At 44.1% G+C, this 20,573-nt stretch overlaps 1 protein-coding gene across 5 annotated transcripts in view; it reads left to right on the top strand.

The window, feature by feature from the left end:
• The first annotated feature begins 387 nt into the window (after positions 1-387).
• The window catches only part of Faf2 (Fas associated factor family member 2), a 42,048-nt gene continuing 21,862 nt past the window's right edge, over positions 388-20,573 (top strand). For 3 of the 5 annotated variants that reach the window (NM_001399396.1, XM_087590000.1, XM_087589999.1), the window contains 2 exon segments: positions 388-473; positions 17,377-17,445. In NM_001399396.1, the coding sequence (NP_001386325.1) occupies positions 411-473; positions 17,377-17,445 (132 nt within the window). In that variant the 5' untranslated portion in view covers positions 388-410. 5 annotated transcript variants of the gene reach the window in all.

Below are 20,573 nucleotides of genomic sequence, written 5' to 3'. Positions count from 1 at the left end.
ATTAAACTGGCGCTATTTCGTCAAAGCAATAGTTTCCTGAGAAATCTTCAAGAATATCGTAGATAACTAAAAAACGGTTAAGGAGCAGCCAGATTGCGGGATTTTTCGGAGCTACTGGAGGTACACTGACCCTCTGGCTCTGCCGTCTTTTCAGCAATTTTAGATCTTAGGTAGATACTTATATCGGCAGTTTCCGGAATTGTTCGGCATAGACTCGAGAACGTCGCCCTCTGGCGGCGGAATTCGGAAGCGGGTGGGGGTGTGTTTGTGTGTGTGGTGTGTGTCTGTGAGCTAGCGCGCGCAGACGCAGTTGAGTACCGGCGGCGGTTCAGACCGGAAGTGGTTACACCTGAGATCACTTCCGGCGGGTGACGGTGCGGACGGGTCAGGAGCGTAGAGGCGGCGGCAAAATGGCGGCGCCTGAGGAGCAGGATCTAACTCAGGAGCAGACCGAGAAGCTGCTGCAGTTTCAGGTAGCAGCGAGTTCTCGGTGCAGCAAAGGCCGCCGCGGGATGGGGAGTGGGACCCTAGAGGAGCGCAAAATCATCCTCAGGTTGGGGTTGGGACCATTTTCAGACCCGCTGGCGGCCCCCTCCCCCCCAAACGCCAACTGCCCGGATTTCCCCGGCGTCCAACCTCTGTCGGTACTCAGCCTTCCAGCCACCTCTGCCAGCCAGGCTCGACCACAGTGGGTCAGCTGCCTTAATTTCCCTTAGCGGCGCCGGTCCGCAATGCTTGCCAGCCTGATTAACCCGCCAGACCCTCTCCGCCCATCGACTGTTGATGTGCTAAGAGCCTAAAATCCCCTTCGCAGAGTTGGCGTCAGCTCGCGGGTCTGGACCGCCGACCACCATCCCGTGCTGTCCACAGACGTTTGCTGAGGGTCTCTTGATTACTAGGTCTCGTGTTGGGGGTTGTAGTGGGGAAGGAAGCGCCCACACACAGACCTGGCACCTGCCCTAGAAATGTGGGAGGACGCCACAGGAGGAAACAATGCAACATTAAGTATCATCGAAGGCTTCTGACTGGATTTGATACCTTCGGCTTTCTCCTGAACTGCTGACTATGCTTGAGAAGGGTGGCAACTGGCAGGACTCGGCCTGTTAGTGGATGTTATGCTTCTGTTTTTGTTTTTGTTTTTTTTTTAAAGGGGGGGGGGTCCTAAGTACTTAACCAGATGGAGGGTCTGGTTGGACGCTGCCACCGGGGTGGTAACCATGGCATTAGCCATATCCTTAGTTCTTAAATATGTAACTTCAAAATGTCTATTCCCTTGAGGATGTTTTGGAGGTAAACTGAACTTATGGGTGTTACAAGGCATTAAACGGACTTCGTAAACAGTAAAAAGCACCAAAACAGTTGCGGTATTAATAATTACTTTCCAGATAATTTGAAGTTAATAGAGCTCATTTCCTAATAGAAAATGTTCTAAATATTGATTTTTTTTTCCAGCAGTTTTTATGAAAAGCCTTAGTGCCGGACCCTGCAAGTTAGAATGTCGCCTTCTAAATATATAATGTTGTAAGGACTTGACTAACACTTAGCATGTTTGAACCCACAGCCCTATAGCGTTCATACTGGGACAGGCCCTGTCTTATTGATGGGTATGAATTTTAAGAAGTAGCATCAGTGGGTGTGGCCTGAGACTATAATCTCAGGGGACTCGGAAGATTCTGAGTGTGAAGCTAGCCTTTTCCAAACAAAAAGGGTACAGCTTGCTTAGGTTACACAGCTAGTAAGTCGGTGGTGTCCATTTAAAGCGTAGCCTACGCTTATTTTCCCTGGGTTTCTAGTGTCTCTGTTGTGCTTACTGTGTAAGAGTCGGGTGTTCCTGTTGTGGTGTTTATTTGTCTGTGCATGTGTGTTTAATCAATGTGTTGGGTGTGTATAAGTGGTAAAATTCTATTATGGGCAGATTCGGCATTTGAGTGGAGTTTACTACAGTAGAGACATTGATGGCACCAGATGAGCATTAAAGAATGAATAAACAGACAGACAGCTTTCACTTTGTAGAGCGTTGCTCTCAGGGCTTTATTAACTGGGGCAGATAACACTTTGTAGTTCTTAGGTAAGCCTCCTATGAAGTGAGATGTAAGCAGTAAACTGTGAAGCACTTAGAAGTCTATGAGTGTGAATATGGCAGTGTCTGTGCCTAAGAAGACATCAGAAGAAAAATGTCTAGCAGATTAGTAACACTGTAGTAAGATTAATTAGATTTGTGTCAAGATTTATGAGGTTGAATATATTGAGAAAAGGCATTTTGTGTTTTTATGTTCTGTAAACAAGCTTGGGGTTAGATTCAGCATCTCAGACTGCTGTTAAATATTGTTTGGCATGTACAAATGTCAAGCATTATAGCCCTACACTTCTTTAGAAGAATGTGAAGGGTTAACTGCGGTTCTTTCACACTGAAGAAAACAGGTATGAGAGGTCAGGTAACTCACACACGTTTACAAATCCACATTCCTGAGCATCTTGTTGGCATCCTAATGTTGACGCTAGGGTATGTGACTTGAATAATGGGAGCATCAGAAAGCTCTCGTGAATCCATGCATTTGACTGTGTGTGTCTTTGTCTTTGCTATTGAAGTTTAGAGAAAACTTCTTGATGTTGAAGGAAAGATGGTTTAGAAGTTACTATTTGTTACCTCCTATGCCTTAAGGGCGATGTTCAATAATTTATAACCTTTGTGCTTAATCTATACAGTTACTTTATAAAGTAAAAATGGTGGTGTGCCTGCTGTGGTATCTGGTGAGGAAACAGATATGTTGACTTATTTGCTAAGGTACTGCAGCCGTTAGTGGGATTCTGGTGGCTCTAGCTCTGGCCTGGACGGCTGAGCTCTTAGCACATTGCCTTGCAGCTTTGAAGGAGGACTAGGATTTCAGCAGATGGTGGGCAGGAGAATATTCAAAGCTGAGAAAGAGAGTTGCTCACATATGGAGTGTGGCTCTGTCTGTCGTAATAGAGACTCCGGAGTAAGAAGGTAAACGAGCCAGACTCCAGAGACATGTCAGTCAATACTGTGCTGACTCGTGTAAGCACAGACAGTCAGGAGAGGTTTAAGTCCAGAGTAACAACACCAGGTTTGGAGTTTGCTTCTCTAGCAATATGGCGTACGTGCTTAGAATCTCCATGGGCATCAGAGTAGATGGGGTGGCCCGGCTGGTTCTCAGTGTGTGTCCATATTTAAGTATTACAGTTGAACTAGGCATAGTGGTTCACACCTATGATTCCAGTGCCAGCACTTAAGAGGTTCAATTCAGAGGATTGCTGTAGGTTCAAGGACAACCTGGGCTACAGAGTGAGTTTCAGGTCACCCTACAGAGTGAGACCCTGTCTGAAAAAGCCTAAATAAGTGAATTAGTAAAAGTAAAATGTTTCAGGAGATCTGAGATTTCTTGTTTCTTTATGTGACATATTTTGGGTTAGAATTCTCTAAGGCATATTTATCGTGTTTCTCAGTCCATTTGATGTTCTAAGCTGCTTTTGTATGTCTGTGTCACTCCCATGACTCTGACTTGCTTTGGAACCAATTGAGTAAAATAATGTAGACATTGTTTTGAGCTATTTCTACTGGAAAATAATAGGTATATAGGTTTAAAGAAGAGCTAATGCCGGTATGTGGAAGATTACTTTTACTGGAGTCAGTGTTCCCAAATTTCCAAATATGTACATTTCTCCAGTGCTTTGGTTCACTGCTTCTGGGCTGGTGGTTTAACACCTGGGAGGAATGGCATGGTCAGAGAGAAAGGAGTAGATGTCCCATGTCCCATGTCCCATGTGAAGAAATGATCTCTTTCTGCTTGCACAGAAATATGACATTTCCCCCTTTGTTTAATTAAAAAATGTATTGCATTTTATTTACTTAAATTGTGAGGGTATGGGACACACATGTCAGACAGCTTGTGAGAGCAGGTCTGATCTTTCTGAGCATTGAGCCCAGGTCATAGGCTTGTCAGAAAGTGTCTTCACCCACTGAGCCATCCTGCCATTCCTGTTTGTTCATGAGGCTTGGTTTCACTGGGTAGCCCGTGGAGCCCAGGCTCACCTCTGTGAGCACTCAGGGATAGAGATGACAGGTACGTACTGCCTGGTTTAAAAAAAAAAAACAAAAAACAGATAATGTGGCAAAAAGGGCATGACTCCCATTCTCTTTAAGTTACTTAAGGTAAAGAAAGCCTGCACTCTGAGCTGAAGAAGCAAATTTATGTTATTCTGGGGGTTGGAGTTGTGGTATATGAGAATTCTCATTCTCCATTTAAAAAATACCACAGTGATCTATTTGATTTCTGATTTCTCTCTTCACCTCATCCTGGCTAAGAAAACTACTAGTGAGTTTTATAGTCTTGGATGAATTATTATTTTGAGTGTGTGTATAATGGGAACAGTATATTGTCTGATTGGCAGTATCCATTTTTTTTTTTAATTTTCCTTTATAAAAATAAAAACAGGCTGGAGAGATGGCTCAGTGGTTAAGAGCACTGACTGTTCTTCCAGAGGTCCCGAGTTCAATTTCCAGCAACCATACAGTGTCTCACAACCATCTGTAATGAGATCTGATTCCCTTTTCTGTGTGTCTGAAGACAGCTACAGTGTACTTATATATAATAAATAAATATTAAATAAAGAAAAATCCTATAACTTGACATTGGTGGCTCATACCTTTAATTCCAGCACTTGGGAGGCAGAGGTAGTCAGATCTCTGTATTCAAGACCAGCCGGGGTCTATAGAGTGAGAATTTCAGGACAGCCAGGACTACACAGAAAATGTCTCCAAAATAAAAAACAAAAACATTCTTTTCTTTGACATTTCATATATTTATACAATGTGCCTGTGTTGTTGTTGTTGTTGTTGTTGTTGTTGTTGTTGTTGTTGTTGTTGTTCTTGAGACATGGTCTCTGTGTAGCACTGGCTGTCCTGGTAGACTAGGCTGGCCACAAACTCAGACATCTCCTGCCTCTGCCTCCTGAGTGCTAGCATCAAAGGTGTGGGCCACCTTGCCCAGCCTATGAGTTTATCTTGATTATATTCATCCCCAGGTCCCCCAGCACATTCTCTTTCCACTTTCATGCCACCACCACCCACCCACCCACCCCCTCTTGGTAACCCACTAAGTTAAGTTACGGCTGCCTGCTGTAGCACCAACATGCTGGCTTGGTTTTGTGCAGTCAGCGTCAGTGAGTTCATGGGGGGCAAGGACCATGTCGTGTCCAGAAAGACAACATTTCATGCACTCTTTCCCTTTCAGCTTTGAACGTCCTTTCTACGCTCCCTAATGCAGTGTTGTCTGAGCCTTACGGGAGGGAGTTGATGGAGGTATTCTGTTGAGAGTTGAGCATGCAGCAGTCACTTGTTCCCAGCCATTTGACAGTTCGAGCCTCTGTATTAACTGATGCCCATTGCAGGAGGAAGCCTGGCCAAAGCTGAGAGCAGCATTAACCTATGGCAGAACACAAATGTTTTAGCAGGCATTTGGACAGCATACTGTTTAGCAGTGCACGGCAGTTGGCTTCCTGCTAGAGCCAGTGATCTGCTGAAGCAGGCTTTGACAGGTTTACAGTGCCAGGCACGACTTTCCTCCTGTGGAGGAGGTCTCAAGTCAAGTTACAGAGGTTGATTACCTTTAAGCAGTCGTGCCTGGAGAGACGGGCTGGAGAGATGGCTCAGTGGTTAAGAGCACTGACTGCTCTTCCAGAGGTCCTGAGTTCAAATCCCAGCAACCACATGGTGGTTCACAACCATCTGTAATGGGATCTGGCGCCCTCTTCTGGTGTGTCTGAAGACAGCTACAGTGTACTCATATATAATAAATAAGTCTTAAAACAGTCATGCCTCTTGCCTCCGTGGCCGTACCTAACCTAGTGAGTGAGTAGTAGCACACTGAGTTAACTTCTCTCCGGCTCCTGCAGAGCATCCTCTGGCGCCATGGAAGCTAGCTAGTAAGGAGGACCAAGTCCCGGTCTCCTTTCTGTGCCCTCTCAGTGTGCTGTGTCTTCAGCAATAGGACCTTAACCATTTCGTTACGGTGGGCAACAAAAGCAGTGTCAGTGGCCTGGGGTGCTGGTGGGGTGCTGGGGCGTCAGGGCCTCTTGACTGCCAACATGGAACGTGCTAGGCAGTGACATCTGTTTTCTTCCCTCTTCCTGCCTTTATTTTTTTTCCTTTTTTTAAGATTTATTTTTTTATTTTCTGTATATGAATGTTTAATCTGCATGTATGCCTCCTGGTACCCGGGAAGCCAGAAGAGGGTAGCAGGTGTCCTGGAACTGGAGCTGTGGTGTGGGTGCTGGGAATCTAACCCAAGTCCTCTGAGAGAGCACGCTTAACCACTGAACTCTCTCTCTGGCACCTACGATTTTTTTTTTTTTAATATTATATACACAGTCGCTGTCTTCAGACACACCAGAAGAGGGCATCAGATCCCATCACAGGTGGCTGTGCCACCATGTGGTTGCTGGGATTTGAACTCAAGACCTCTGGAAGAGCAGTCAGTGCTCTTAAACACTGAGCCATCTCTCCAGCCCAAGACTTTTCATTTAATAACTAATCTGTCTTCCAGGAGAGACATTGGTCACTCACAGGTTTTCTGTGTTCAAACTACCTTTTCTTTTCATACATTTTTTTCTTTTATATTTGACTATCTATGTGTGTGTCCATGTTTGCATGGCTGTACGAACATGAGTGTAAGTAACCACAGAAGGTGTTGGGTCCCCTGGAACTGGAGTTCCAGGCGGTTGTGAGCTGCCTGATGTGGTCGCTGAGAACTGAATTTTGAGCTCAACAAGAACACTCTAGGATCCTAACTGTAGAACCATCTCCTCCATCCCCGCCTCCACACCTCATTAAATGTTTTTAGCTAAGCCTGTAAACTAGTGAGTTCCCACAAGGGTTTTCATACCACCTTAGTTTCTTAACCCACATCCACCCTCCTTATCTCCCCATTTTCTAAAGTTTTGGGACAGGTGTCATACATAGTCCCAACTGTCTTTGAACTCAAAATTCTGCCTCTGACTGTAGAGAGCTGGGGTTATAGGCCTGCCCCACCACACTTGTTGGTTGGTTTTGTTTGCTTTTGTTTCTGAGACAGGTCTTACTGTGTAGTCTTCTCTGGCACCAAGCTTGCCTTGAGTATATAGATGCCTGCCTGCCTGCCTGCCTCCTGCCTCCTGCCTCCTGCCTCCTGCCTGCTGCCTGCTGCCTCCTGCCTCCTGCCTCCTGCCTCCTGCCTCCTGCCTCCTGCCTCCTGCCTCCTGCCTGCCTGCCTGCCTGCCTGCCTGCCTGCCTGCCTGTCTGCTGCCTCATGCCTCCTGCTCCTGTCTGCCTGCCTGTCTGTCTGCCTACCTTATGTTTACTTAAAACAAAACAGAACCTACCAAGTAATACATGGAATATCCCAGGCAATGTGTCACTAAGTCAAACAAGTAACTGAGTCACTTTACTCTCTCATCCAAGTTTCAGGTTGTGTATCCTCCTGTACTTTTTTCTTCTGTCTGTATAGATGCATAATTTCAAAGCTTTCTTGCCTAAATCCTCACCTCCTGGAGTATATATAAGAGATAGTCTCCATTTTCTGAGGTCTAGTTTTTAGCTTTGGTTTTTTAAAATGTTATTTCTGATCTTGTACACTTTTATTTTATGTGTATGCATACTCAGATGCATGTCTGAATCGTGTGCATTTATAACTAGGGTAATGGATACTTGACCATGTCAGTATCTGTAAGAAGGCCATGTCAGGTCTTCTGTAAGAACAGTGCTCTTAAACAATGAAGCACCTTTCCAGCCCTGTTTGCTCATCTCTCCCTATGCATCTGTGTGTGCATGTGTGTGCTTTCCTTTTCATATGTGTGGTGTGCATGTGTGTGCTTTCCTTTTCATATGTGTGGTGTGCATGTGTGTGCTTTCCTTTTCATATGTGTGGTATGCATGTGTGTGCTTTCCTTTTCATATGTGTGGTATGCATGTGGAAGGTCTGAAGTTGGTATGGGGTCACCGACAGTTGCTGTTCCACTGCATTCATTGTTGCAGGGTCTCACTGGAACCTAGAGCTCAGTGAGGTGGCTGCTTCTCTTAGCTCGCTTGCTCTGGGAATCCTTGTCTGTGCCTTCTGGGGCTAGAATTACAAGTGGCCTCTGGGGGTTGGGGATTTAGCTCAGCGGTAGAGCGCTTGCCTAGCAAGCGCAAGGCCCTGGGTTCGGTCCCCAGCTCCGAAAAAAAGAAAGAAAAAAAAAAAAAAACAAAAAAACAAGAAGTGGCCTCTGTACCCACCTGGTATTTATGTGGGTTTCTGGGGATCCGCACTTCAGTCTTCACTTGTGTGGTGCTTCACTTGTGCTTTAACTGTGGCATTATCCCCCCACCCCAAGTATAGTTCCAATACACTCACTTATTTCTTCTCTTTTTAAGCTTTAGTATTACTATAATAGCCAACATCTGTATGGAGGTCACAAGATAACTTTTCTTTCCTCCCTTACATGGGTTTTCATGGACTGAGCATCTGGCTTGTGAATTAGGAATGCCAGCCCACTGAACTATCTCTTTTTTTTTTTTTTTTTTCCCGGAGCTGGGGACCGAACCCAGGGCCTTGTGCTTGCTAGGCAAGCGCAGTACCACTGAGCTAAATCCAACCCTTGACAGATGTTTAAGGCTGCATTTTCCTTAAAAGAAATCTAATATGCTTTTGCTAGAAAAATCCAAGAATGCCAGTGGGCTCGTTCCTGTTTATCCAGGATCACTGCCTGAATGTCCTCTTGTTAAGGTGACAGACTCCCTCAGTGGACTCTCGGGTAACCGACTTGGCCGTAGTTCCCTCCTCACTGAGCAAGAGAGTGTCTTTCTCTTACAGGGACATGTGTGTGCTTGAGCATCAGCAGTGTGTGAGTGCCTGCCTGTGAAGACTGATTCTGGACTAAGGCTGCCCAATGCGAGGTCTACCCTCTCCGGTTACTAACTTTCTGCTCTGGGCAAGTTATCCTTTCATTTATCTCTGTGGCATGGGTTCTTTGTGGACCAACCTCACTGTTGGTACATTCTGTTCCCCTATGACAGAATACCCAAGACTGGACAATTTATAAAGAACAAAGATTTGTTTCTTACAGTTCCAGGATCCATGAAGTCCAAGTTTGAAAGGCCTATATACCAGACTGACAGTGGTGTCTCATGCCTTTAATCCCAGCACACAGGAGGCAGTGAGTCCAAGGCTAGTCTGTTCTACAGGTTCTAGGACATCCAAGGCTACACAGAGAGATTCTTTCTCAAAGCAAACAACAACAACAACAAGAACACAAAGAGCCTGTGTCCTGTGTTACTCCATGGCGTACGATGAAAGGGTAAGAAAGAGAAAGGAAACACGTGCCTGTGACCCAGGAAGACAAGGGTAAGAAGATGAATTCAAGGACAGCCCGGGCTACTTGAAGACCTAGTCGGCTTTCGGTGTACAGTAGAGACCCAGAATGTTAGAGATGGCAGTACCATGGGACGTCTGCCAAGGAAGATGCAGGAGAGTGGGGATGGCCCCAGAGAGGGTTTGTGTGTTGCAGCTGTGGAACTAGAGAGGGAGTTACGTCTAGGCCCTCCGGAGCCCAGGCCAAGAGACCCAGATCCCAGACACAGAGATGCAGGATTTGTTTGGACCTTGCATTTGGCCTAATTTTTGTTATGCCACCAATTTTCCTTTTTCAGATGGATTTTTTCTATATCACTGAATATTGGATGTATGTAGCTTTTATTTTTATTTTTTATTATATAGACACTTAAAGTTAAGCGATTGCCTAGTATCTCAGAGTAGAATTTGGATACTTGGTTTGTTTTTTTTTTTGTTTGTTTTTTTTTTTTGGTTCTTTTTTTCGGAGCTGGGGACCGAACCCAGGGCCTTGCGCTTCCTAGGTAAGCGCTCTACCACTGAGCTAAATCCCCAGCCCCGGATACTTGGTTTTTGAACAATGCTAAAACTTTTAAGATTTGTAAAATTGTTTTGTTTTTCAAGACAGGGTTTTTCTGTGTAGCACCAGCAATTCTAGAACTCACTTTGTAGACCAGGATGGCTTTGAACTCACAGAGATCCACTTGTCTCTCTCTACCTTCAGAGTCCCAGATTAAAGGCATGCACCACTGTTCCTGGCTGTTTTAGAGGAGTTTTACACATGAATTAAGTTCATTTTGTAATTTTAAAATTGCTTTATGTGTATGGGTATTTTGCCTGCATTGTATGTCTGTGTGCCATCTGTGTACTATGTCCTTGGAAAACAGAAGAAGGTATTGGAGCCTCAAACTAGAGTTGCATGTGATTGAGGGCTGCCGTGTGGGTGCTGGTCCTCCACAGGAGCAGTTAGGGTTTGACTGCCCAGCCCTCTCTCTAGCTCCCTATCTGCCTTTTGATTAGAGGTGAACATGAAACTTTGGGGATTGAGGTGGAATGTTATTACTTACATAACGTGTTTAGTTATCAAATGTAGGATGATGTCACAGGTTAGGCAGGTACAGGATAGAAGGAGGCCTGTCATTGGAGGAGAAGGAAGGATGGTTGGGAGAGAAATTTGAAGGAAGAGGAGGAGACTAAGGGAGAGAGGAAGAGACAGGAGGGAGAGAGGGGAGAATCCGTGGCAGGACAAGATGGCAGGTGATGTTAAGTTTCTGCTCTGTGTATTTACAGGTTGTTATTAATGTTCTCAAGGGATGGATGGTACCAGGCTTTGTATGTTCAAGTGGGCAATTATATCTTACCAATTGGGTCAAAGATTGTTGTGTTGTGTGTTCTTTTATGTGAGGGTTTGAGTGTAAGAAAGTGTGCAACTAGGATGTGTTTCTGCCAAGATACCTAGCAGATACCTTGGACACTGAGGTGCAGACCTAGCAGGGTAAAAGACTATACTTTTCTATTTTTATATTTTTACAACAACATTCAAGGTGATAAAGAATGGACTTGTGAATGTTGTTCTTTGTTAGCACTTTGACTAGATCTGAAGTCACCTAGGAAACAGACCTTTAAAATGTGTCCATGAGGCCCTTTCCAGAGTTTCAGCTAAGAAGGAAAGGCTTGTAGGATGGGCCCCAGACTGAGTAAAAGGAGAAAAGATCAGCCGAGCATCAGAGCTCTGCTTCTCTTGACTGCAGGTGCAGGGTGACTTTGTTGTCATGTTGGATTGTGTCTCCTAGAACCATGAGCCATGTATAAACCCACCCCTCCCTTGTTTTTTGTCTGATATTTGGTCACAGCAACAAGAAGGCAGTAACGAACACAAAGATTTCCCTGATAGATTTAAATCCTCCTTGAGGATTGAGCATGTTTGTGCCAAAATGTTATTTTGGAACTGGAGAGACAGCTCAGTGGTTAGGAGCACTCATGCCTTCCAGAGACTCTGGGTTTAATTCCAGCACCCATAAGTTCACAACCCTAGTCCCTGGGGATCTGAAACCCTCTTCCTGCCCTGGTGGGCATTACATAGACATGGTGCACAGAGAGAGATGCTTGCAAAACACCTGTATTTGTTTTCAAAGATTCACTCATTTATTTTATGTATATGAGTACACTGTCACTGTCCCCAGACACACCAGAAGAAGGCATCAGATCCCATTACAGATGATTGTGAGCCATCATATGGTTGCTGGGAATTGAACTCAGAACCCTGGGAAGAGCAGCCAGTGCTCTCAACCCCTGAACCATCTCTCCAACCCAAACCTGTACTTTTAAAAAATAAAGACTTTGGGCTGGAGAGATGGCTCAGTGGTTAAGAACCCCGACTGCTCTTCCAGAGGTCCTGAGTTCAGTTCCCACCAGACACATGGTGGCTCACAACCATTGGTAAAGAGATCTGATGCCCTCTTCTGGTGTTATCTGAAGACAGCTACAGTGTACTTATATATAATAAATAAATAAATCTTTAAAAATAAAGACTTTAAAAGTTTTTTTCCAATTCATGGTTTGTTTGTTTTTTTTCCATTTAAATATTTAGAACCTTATTTTGAAACATATAGAAGCAAATCTTCCCAGAGGGGAGAGGCTGAAAGATGGGGAGGCGAGGTGGCTTCTTTCTTGGATTGATTCTTAGCAGAAGACTCGCCTCTAGAGGTTGGCCAGGGTCACAGTGCTTCTGCTGTCCATTGCAGGGAAGTGCCTCAGGTGGCAGGAACTGGAGTAGGACTGGGTGAAAGGTGATCTTATTTGACCTTTCTCCCAGAAATTTAACTGTGGACTTGATTTTGCACGCTCAGGCTCATTCACAGCATTTCACAAATATCTTCATATCATGCCTTCGTCATTGTCAAAGCCACTGAGATGTGAGAAAGCTGAACCTGAGGAAGATGGCTCACAATTACTGACTTAGTGAATGGGAGTGGAAAAGTGATTGGAGGTATTGAGGACTCCGGTCTTCCCCTAACCCCTAACAAGTCATTCCCTTATCCCACCTATTTGTAATTGGTTGGTAAGACACAGGTCTGGGTTCATTTGTGGGGAAATCTCGTACATGCCATGCAAATACTCTGAGCGATGTTCCTGGTGTTCACGTAGTGTTTTGAAGCAGGTTAAACATTTGCCTATGAGACACTTGGGTTGGTGAAATACTGAATATGTAAGAAGCCACAGTGTGAATACATACGGCTCTCTCTTGGTTGGTATAAGGCATTTAGTTTAACATGAAAAGGGGTAAAAATGATTTCCAATCTGATTCTAAATAAAACTTCATCAAGGGTTTGTGGTTTTAACAGTGATTTTGTTGTCTGTTTTGAGGCACAATCTTACTGTATAGCAATGGCTGGTCTTGAACTCAGAGACCCACAGGCTTCTGCCTGTGTAGGAATTAAAGGTTTATGTCAATACTACCCAGCCAAATTACCATATTTTCTTCTTTTTTTAAGATTTTTAAAAATTTATGTATGTGAGTACACTGTCTCTCTCTTCAAACACACCAGAAGAGGGCATCGGATCCCATTACAGATGGTTGTGAGCCACCATGTGGTTGCTGGGAATTGAACTCAGGACCTCTGGAAGAGCAGCCAGTACTCTTAACTGCTGAGCCATCTCTCCAGCCCTACCATATTTTCAGTAAACATTTAAATTTTCTGAATTAAGAATTGGGAGCTTGTTTTCGAACATGAGTTTATCAAACAATAGGAGGCCTTGCCTCATGAGAGAGCCTGGACTTTGGAGGTGGTTCTCGATTTACTCTTAACCCCGCCTCCCTGTTATCAAGTGCGATTGGCCCAGCAGATAACCTTTGGCTACTTGGTTTCTCATTGTTGAAAATGGTTACCTACTGTAGGTGCTTAGGAAGTGGGAATTACTGCTATTTACTTTGGGAGATCAGAATTTAAATGTAAACAACAAAGGTTTTCTATAAGAGCTTTAGTTACAGGTCATCACTTTCTGAATGAATTTTAAATTCCATTTTCTCCTGTGTAAGCATAGCTGTGTGTGTTTGGTGGGACGGAGAGAGCAAAGGTTGACTGCTTTTTACCAAGGTTTACTCTGGGAATAACATAAAATATAAGGCTCAGCAAGCCAGTGGAGCACAAAGCACTTAGCTGGCCACTGAGCAAGCGTGTTAGCATAAAAACACTTGAGATGTGGAAAGTCAGCTGCGTATACCCTGCTTTCCCATCCATATCCAAATAATTTGTTAAAACATCTGGTTAAATTGTTACACTCCCAGCCTGCTGTGATTTCCTCTTTGAATTATACTCTCCTAAGAGCTAGATCAGGAATCATAATCAATATTTGTTTCCCAGGTGATTGGCACCCCTTCACTGACTAGACGAAATTAGGACAGAGTTGAATAGGAAGGAAAGCAGTTCCCACACACTCCCAATGTCCTTCTACGTAGTACTTGAGACTGACTGAAATTCAGTCAGATTTTGGGCCCCAACAATAAATATCACCCTTCTCTCTCTAATGCTATCATCAGTTATACTTTTGTGTAAATTACTATATTTGAATGCAGCTCCTAAATCATTGGGAGGCCAATCCATGGAAAGGGATAATGTCAGAGAGAGTAAGGAAGTGCGACATGCTCAGAAGGGCCTGCCTGAGGGGGTGGGCGTGGCAGCATGTGCTGACATTTGATTTAGGGCAAGATAGGTTGGTGGGAGAAGGAGCCATAGTTATGAAGCTGACCTTTATTCCTGTTTCTACAGTGTTGTCTCAGTCACATCAGATGTCAGCAGGTCTGCATATGAGCCAGGTTACTCTAAAGAGCAAAGCAGCTAGGAAATCACACATTTTGCTTTTATCATTCACCAATTCGTTTATACTCAAGTCAGTGTTTTGGGTTTTTTTTTTTGTTGTTGTTTTTTTTTTTTTTTTTCTTCTTTTCTATTTTTTCGGAGCTGGGGACCGAACCCAGGGCCTTACGCTTGCTAGGCAAATCCCCAACCCCCGGTATTATATATTTTTAAGGTTTATTTATTTTATTTATATCGTACACTGTTGATCTTTAGGTTGTCCTGTGACCTGCTCCATAGTTCTACCAGTGCACCTATGTGCACACATGCACACCTACTTATATATGAGTAGAGAGAATGAGAATATGAGAAAGAAGAATCCTTAATTTTCTAGTTTAGTTGTTTAGTTTTTTAATTAGTGTTTAGTTTAGGTTTTTAGTCTTTTGAGATAGGGTCTCTCTGTACAGCCCTGGCTGTTCTGGAATTCACTGTAGACCAGGCTGGCCTTGAACTCAGAGATCTACTTGCCTCTACACTACTGGGGTTATAGTGTGTGCCACACAGGCTGAGTCATTCATTTCCTAATATATGCTAAGGCGTTAGTTACACTGGCAGGGATGCTAGGGATGTACTGAGCCTGTGTGAGGCCCTGCACTCAACCCAACACTAAAGAAATTGCTTCAGAAAACAGAAAACATAGGCTGGAGTTGGAGAAATGATTCAGGAGTTAAGAATGCAGTATGATGGCTTCTTGATGCTCCTACCCTGTGATGTCCACCACAGCAGACTGTGCCCTCTAACTGGGAGCCAGAATGTCTGTCTGTCCTTTTTTATTTATTTATTTATTTACTTTATGTACAGCATTCTGCCTGCATACGTGACTGCAGGCCAGAAGAGGGCATCGGATCCCATTACAGATGGTTGTGAGCCACCATGTGGTTGCTGGGATTTGAACTCAGAACCTCTGGAAGAGCAGCCAGTGCTCCTAACCGCTGAGCCATCCCTCCAGCCCCAGAATGTCTTTCTTAAGTTGCATGATGGTAAACTTTTTCTGCTGAGATAATGCAGGTGGCATCAAAGCCAATGGGATCCGTTCTAGAACTCTTCCACCCAGGCATTGGAAAGTACTTGTTGGCACTAAGTGGGAACAAGGTAGCTTTTCACTTGCACTGGAAGCAGCAGGAATCATTTTCCTGAAGACTCTGTGCTGCCTTTGGTAGTAGCTATCACAGTTCAAAACTGCGTATTCCTAAGCGGGGGCGAGAAGTTCATCAAGGTTGTGGTTCTCAACCTTCCTAATGTGCGACCTTTTAGTACAGCTCCTCATGGTGACACCAACCTTAACATTTTTCCATTCTTCATAACTATGAATTTGCTACATGTACATTTGCTATAATGTAAACTGTACATTTACAATATAAATGTCTGTTTTCTGACTGTCTTAGGCAGCCCCTGTGAATGGGCTTCATTTGTGACAGGGTCTCAGTGTAGCTGAAACCGCCTGCCTTTGCCTCCTGAGTGCTGGGACACGGCGTCTGCCACCACTCCCTGTGCCGTAGCATTGCTTCAATACTTAAGACTTGGAAATGGCCTCAAATTCTGTGTAAACTGTTAGGGTTATCTCAAGTACTTGATATACTAAGAGATGCAAAAGTATATTTAGGAGAGGCTCTCACAGACAGAAAATTTTGAATGTTTGAAGAATAAGACAGTTGTTTCCTAAGCCAGGAAACAATGTACCAGAAAAGTCCTACAAAAATCAAAAGGGCAGCACAGAGAAAACCCTGTCTCAAAAAACACCAAAAATAAAAGACAGATTTCATTTGTGTGTTCACATAAATGTATCTATCATACTTATCATCATCTCATTGCCTTTTCTGAAGAAGCTTTTACTATGTAGACCATGCTGGCTCTGAACTCACAGAGATCTACCTGCCTCTGCCTCCAGATTGTTGGGATTAAAGATGTGCACTACTATTTCTGGCCTGTATATATACTTTTTAAAGAGTTTTTTTTTAAAGATTTGTTTTGTGTATATAAGTACACTGTAGCTGTCTTCAGACACACCAGCAGAGGGCATTGGATCCCATTGCCGATGGCTGTGAACCACCATGTGGTTGCTGGAAATTGAACTCAGAACCTTGGGTAGAGCAGTCAGTGCTCTTTCTTGACTGCTGAGCCATCTCTCCAGTTCTAAAGATTATTTTTTGTTTTTAATTATGTGTGTATGCATATGAGTATAGGTGTTCATCGAGGACAGAGATACTGAATCTACTGGAAGCTGGGGTTGCAGGTGATTGCCACCTTATGTGGGTGCTGGGAATTGAACTCATGTCCTTTGCAAGAGCAGTACACACTCCTAACCGTTGAGCTATTGCTTCAGCCCAAGAGGGAAAAATATGTATATTTTAAGATGTATTTTTTTTTCCTTTTCTATTTTTCGGAGCTGGGGACCGAACCCAGGGCCTTGCGCTTGGTAGGCAAGCGCTCTACCACTGAGCTAAATCCCCAACCCCTTAAGATGTATTTTATTTGTGTGCATGCACGCAAGCGTGTGCATGTGCATACTCGTGTGAGTGATGGGCTCTCATCATTATAGCCCAGGCTGTCCTTGGATTTGAAACCTTCCTCTGTCAAAGTGCTGGGATAACAGAAATAACCTCCTAGGCCAATGAAATTGTTTTATTACCTCTGTCCCTGTGTTTGCCAATGAGACCAGAGGTGACCTTAATGCATTTCCATATAATGTGCAGAAGTAAACATTTGTTGAATGGAAGATCCATGAATGGGGAGACATGTGACTTTGTACTGTGTTAAGGGCCGAGGACTTTGTGAGGAACTTGTGGCATGTGATGTGTATGTGAATTGTTCGATTTGCTGGGTGTTGGACACCTGCGGGGAAACTGTGAGGAAGGAAGTGAGAAAGCCATTTATGCTCACTGTAGACGGTAACTTTATAGCGCTCCATGTTTGCATAGGTTCTAGGTCTTGTCAAGGCCGGCACCTTACTAACTGGGTTATTTCCCCAGTGTTTCATGCAGCTGATGATGACCTTCTCCTTACACCTCCCAGTTGCTGATATATGCATATGCTGCCATACCTGGTCTGTGTGGTGCAGGAGATGGAACCCAAGGTTTTATGCACGCTAAACTAGACGAGCACCTTAGCAGCTGAGCTCCAGCAGCCTGTAGTAACATTATACCTCACCTTCCTTTCAGGATCTGACTGGCATAGACTCCATGGAGCAGTGTCGCCTTGCCTTGGAACAGCATAACTGGAACATGGAGGTACGGGCTTCCACTCCTCTCACACCTAAAGTCCTGCTGCAGGACGCCCCTACACACACGGGGGAACGCCCCCTACACACACACGGGGGAACGCCCCTACACACACGGGGGAACGCCCCTACACACACGGGGGAGGGGGACTGATCTCAGAATTCTGGCTTCTTTGTGTTTGAAGTACACGGTTAGACGTATAGGACGATGAAGTAGAGAATTGCGTTGAAGTTCCTCTCCACCCTTGTATATCTTTAGCATCGAGCTCTTGCTGCCCTGCCTCTGGTGCTCAGTATCGCCCCCTGCCGGCTGCCCTGGGCTAGTGTCCTAGAGTGTCCTAGAGCAGAAGCCTGGTGAAAACAGGAGTTTCATTTCAGTTTTGCTAATTGCTCCCAGCATATATTTAGATTGGTTGTTTTTGTTGTTGTTTTTTCAAGACAAGTTTTTTTTTTTGTTTTTGTGTGTGTATAGCGGTGGCTGTCCTAGAGCTAGCTCAGATACAGACAGACAGACAGACAGACACACACACACACACACACACACACACACACACTTAAAACTTATTTTTTTCCTTTGACATATAGTTCAGTTTATTTATTCTTTTAATATTAAATATCTTTTCATTTTACTTCATTTCTGTTCACTCTTTAATAATTTCTGTTGACATCATAAATCTATAAGTAAATTTTAAATTAAATTTTTTCAAACAAAACAAATATACTTGGGGAAGGGATAAACTAGGTATGGTGACACATACCTGTAATTCTAGCACTTGGGAGGCTAAGGCAGGAAGATTAGGGGTTGATAGCAAAGCCCTGTCTGAAAGAAGGGGGGTGGACGGATAGATGGACAGATGGACAGACAGATGGGCGAGCAGATGAAGGAAGATAAGGAGAATGAGGATATGCCTACTTATCAGCACCTAACCCTGAAGTGCTCAGCTGATGTGGCTAAGGAGAACCGGTTGTCTCTGACTGCTTGCTTGTCCTCCCTCCCTCCTGTTTCTTTCTTTCCTAGGGTAACCACTGTTGACAGGTATGTGTCCACCAAACACTGGATGTTTATATTTTGTGAGATAGATGTTTGTATCCATTGTTTTAGTCCTTATTTAGTGAGATTACTTTGCATAGCTTAAACGTGGCTAGAAAGATTCCCTAGCCATAATATATTGTCTTTTCCCAATTATAGAAACAAAATATGCCTATATAAGTTGAAACACAGAGTTCTTACACTTTCTAGAGATAAGCACAGTTGCTTTAGTTTGTGTCCTTCCAGACTTTCTCTGTATGTGACTGTTTCACCTTCTACCCCGTGGGTCCTGAGGATCAAACTGTTCAAGGTCGGCAGCAGGCATAGTTAGAGTTTCTATTGCACTGCTAATAGACCTGCCCAGGGGGGCATCACACACAAGGCCCGCCCATGTCAATCACTAATCAAGAAAATACACCACAGACTTGCCTTCAGGCCAGTCTTATGTGGGCATTTTGTCAGTTTCCTGTTTCTAGATGACAAAAACCTAATTAGGATACCTGCTGAGCCAACATGTCAGCCCTGAACAGTTTTTCTTTTCCCACAGAGTCTGATTTGACTGCCTGGAATTAGTCAAACCATAAAGGCTAGGTTTAGAAGACGGGGTTGGGGATTTAGCTCAGTGGTAGAGCGCTTGCCTAGCAAACGCAAGGCCCTGGGTTCAGTCCCCAGCTCCGAAAAAAACATAGAGAAAAAAAAAAAGAAGACATCCAGCCCTCCCTTCTGACACAAGTGCAAGTTCAGATAAAGTACATCACCCCCTCAGGCTTACTAGTTCCCTACAGCACACTGAAGACCGTTAGGTTTGCTAGGATACTACTGTAGGTTAAAGCCAGCTAAGAGACTTGAGACAGGGTATCAAAGGCGTCCCTGCAGGGTCAGGCACATGAGTGACCACATGCACAGACTGCTGACACAAGACACAGCTGAGCTGGTGTCCAGAGTGGCTTGGGGTTTGGGGTTTTGTTGTTAGTTTTTGTTTGTTGTGTTGGTCTTCATTATTTAGGCATGGTTGATAGGATTGGCTGCCTATATGGTTGACAGATACTATTACCAAAGTCTCCACCGTAAACTATGTCCCAGGTCTTTCTGGCATTGTCACATTTCCCCTAACACTACAAGTAGATCATGGAAAAGGGGAAGCCAGGCATCTCTTTGGGTATGGCCAATTTTGTCACAAAACTAGGACAGAAATTAGAATTTAGAGAGACAGTGAAGGTGTTTGTTTTTTTTTCCCCTGGTGATTTTGTTTTGTTCTGTTTTTGAGACACTCTCAAGCCAAGGGTAGACTCGAACTTCCTGCGTAGCTCAATAACCACAAACCTCCTCTGCGTTCTGAGTTCTGGGATTAAAGCAGTGATTTTTCTGCCTCGTATATTCAAGCACTCAACTGAGCTGCATTCCAGCCCTGAATGTTCAGATTTTCAAATTAAGTTAACTGTACCTTAAATTTCTCCCACTTTGAAGAGTTCCTTCTCACTTTTTTCCCCCAGAGATTTATTTTATGTATGTGAGTACACTGTAGCTGTCTTCAGACACAGCAGAAGAGGGCATCGGATCCCATTACAGATGGTTGTGAGCCACCATGTGGTTGCTGGGAATTGAACTCAGGACCTCTGGAAGAGCAGTCAGTGCTCTTAACCACTAAACCATCTCTCCAGCCCCCTTCTCACTTTTTCTTAACAAATATGTATTTTTTTTAATGTTTTCAGATTAATTTTAAGCACTAAATTTCCTTCATTTTGCACAAACTTAACTTAGGCTCTTTCTGGGCTGCAGAGATGTATTTAGACTCCATCCTCCTTGTCAAAGCTGACTGTCCAATACCAACAATCAGCACTGCCCACTGCACAGCATTGCCTCTGCTGTTCATACCGTCTCCTGTGCACCGCTTTTCCTGGGCTTCTATGGTAAAGCATGTTAATTTTAGCTATTCTGGATAACATATACTAACAGTGTGCTTGCTGTGTAAGTGTGGTTTCAAGACAAGTTCGCTGTTCTCCTCTAAAGTGTGAGACTCCCATTGCCCCACAGTACAGCAGGAGAAAGGTCTCTGGGTGTGGACTCATCATGTACGCTGTCACATGATACTCATCCTGTTTTGAGGC

The sequence above is a fragment of the Rattus norvegicus genome, chromosome 17 (genome assembly GCF_021556685.1).
Source record: "Rattus norvegicus strain SHRSP/BbbUtx chromosome 17, alternate assembly SHRSP_T2T, whole genome shotgun sequence".
Lineage (NCBI taxonomy): Eukaryota > Metazoa > Chordata > Mammalia > Rodentia > Muridae > Rattus > Rattus norvegicus.
Note: the sequence above shows the minus strand (reverse complement) of the source record. Positions and strands in the feature narration are given on the sequence as shown.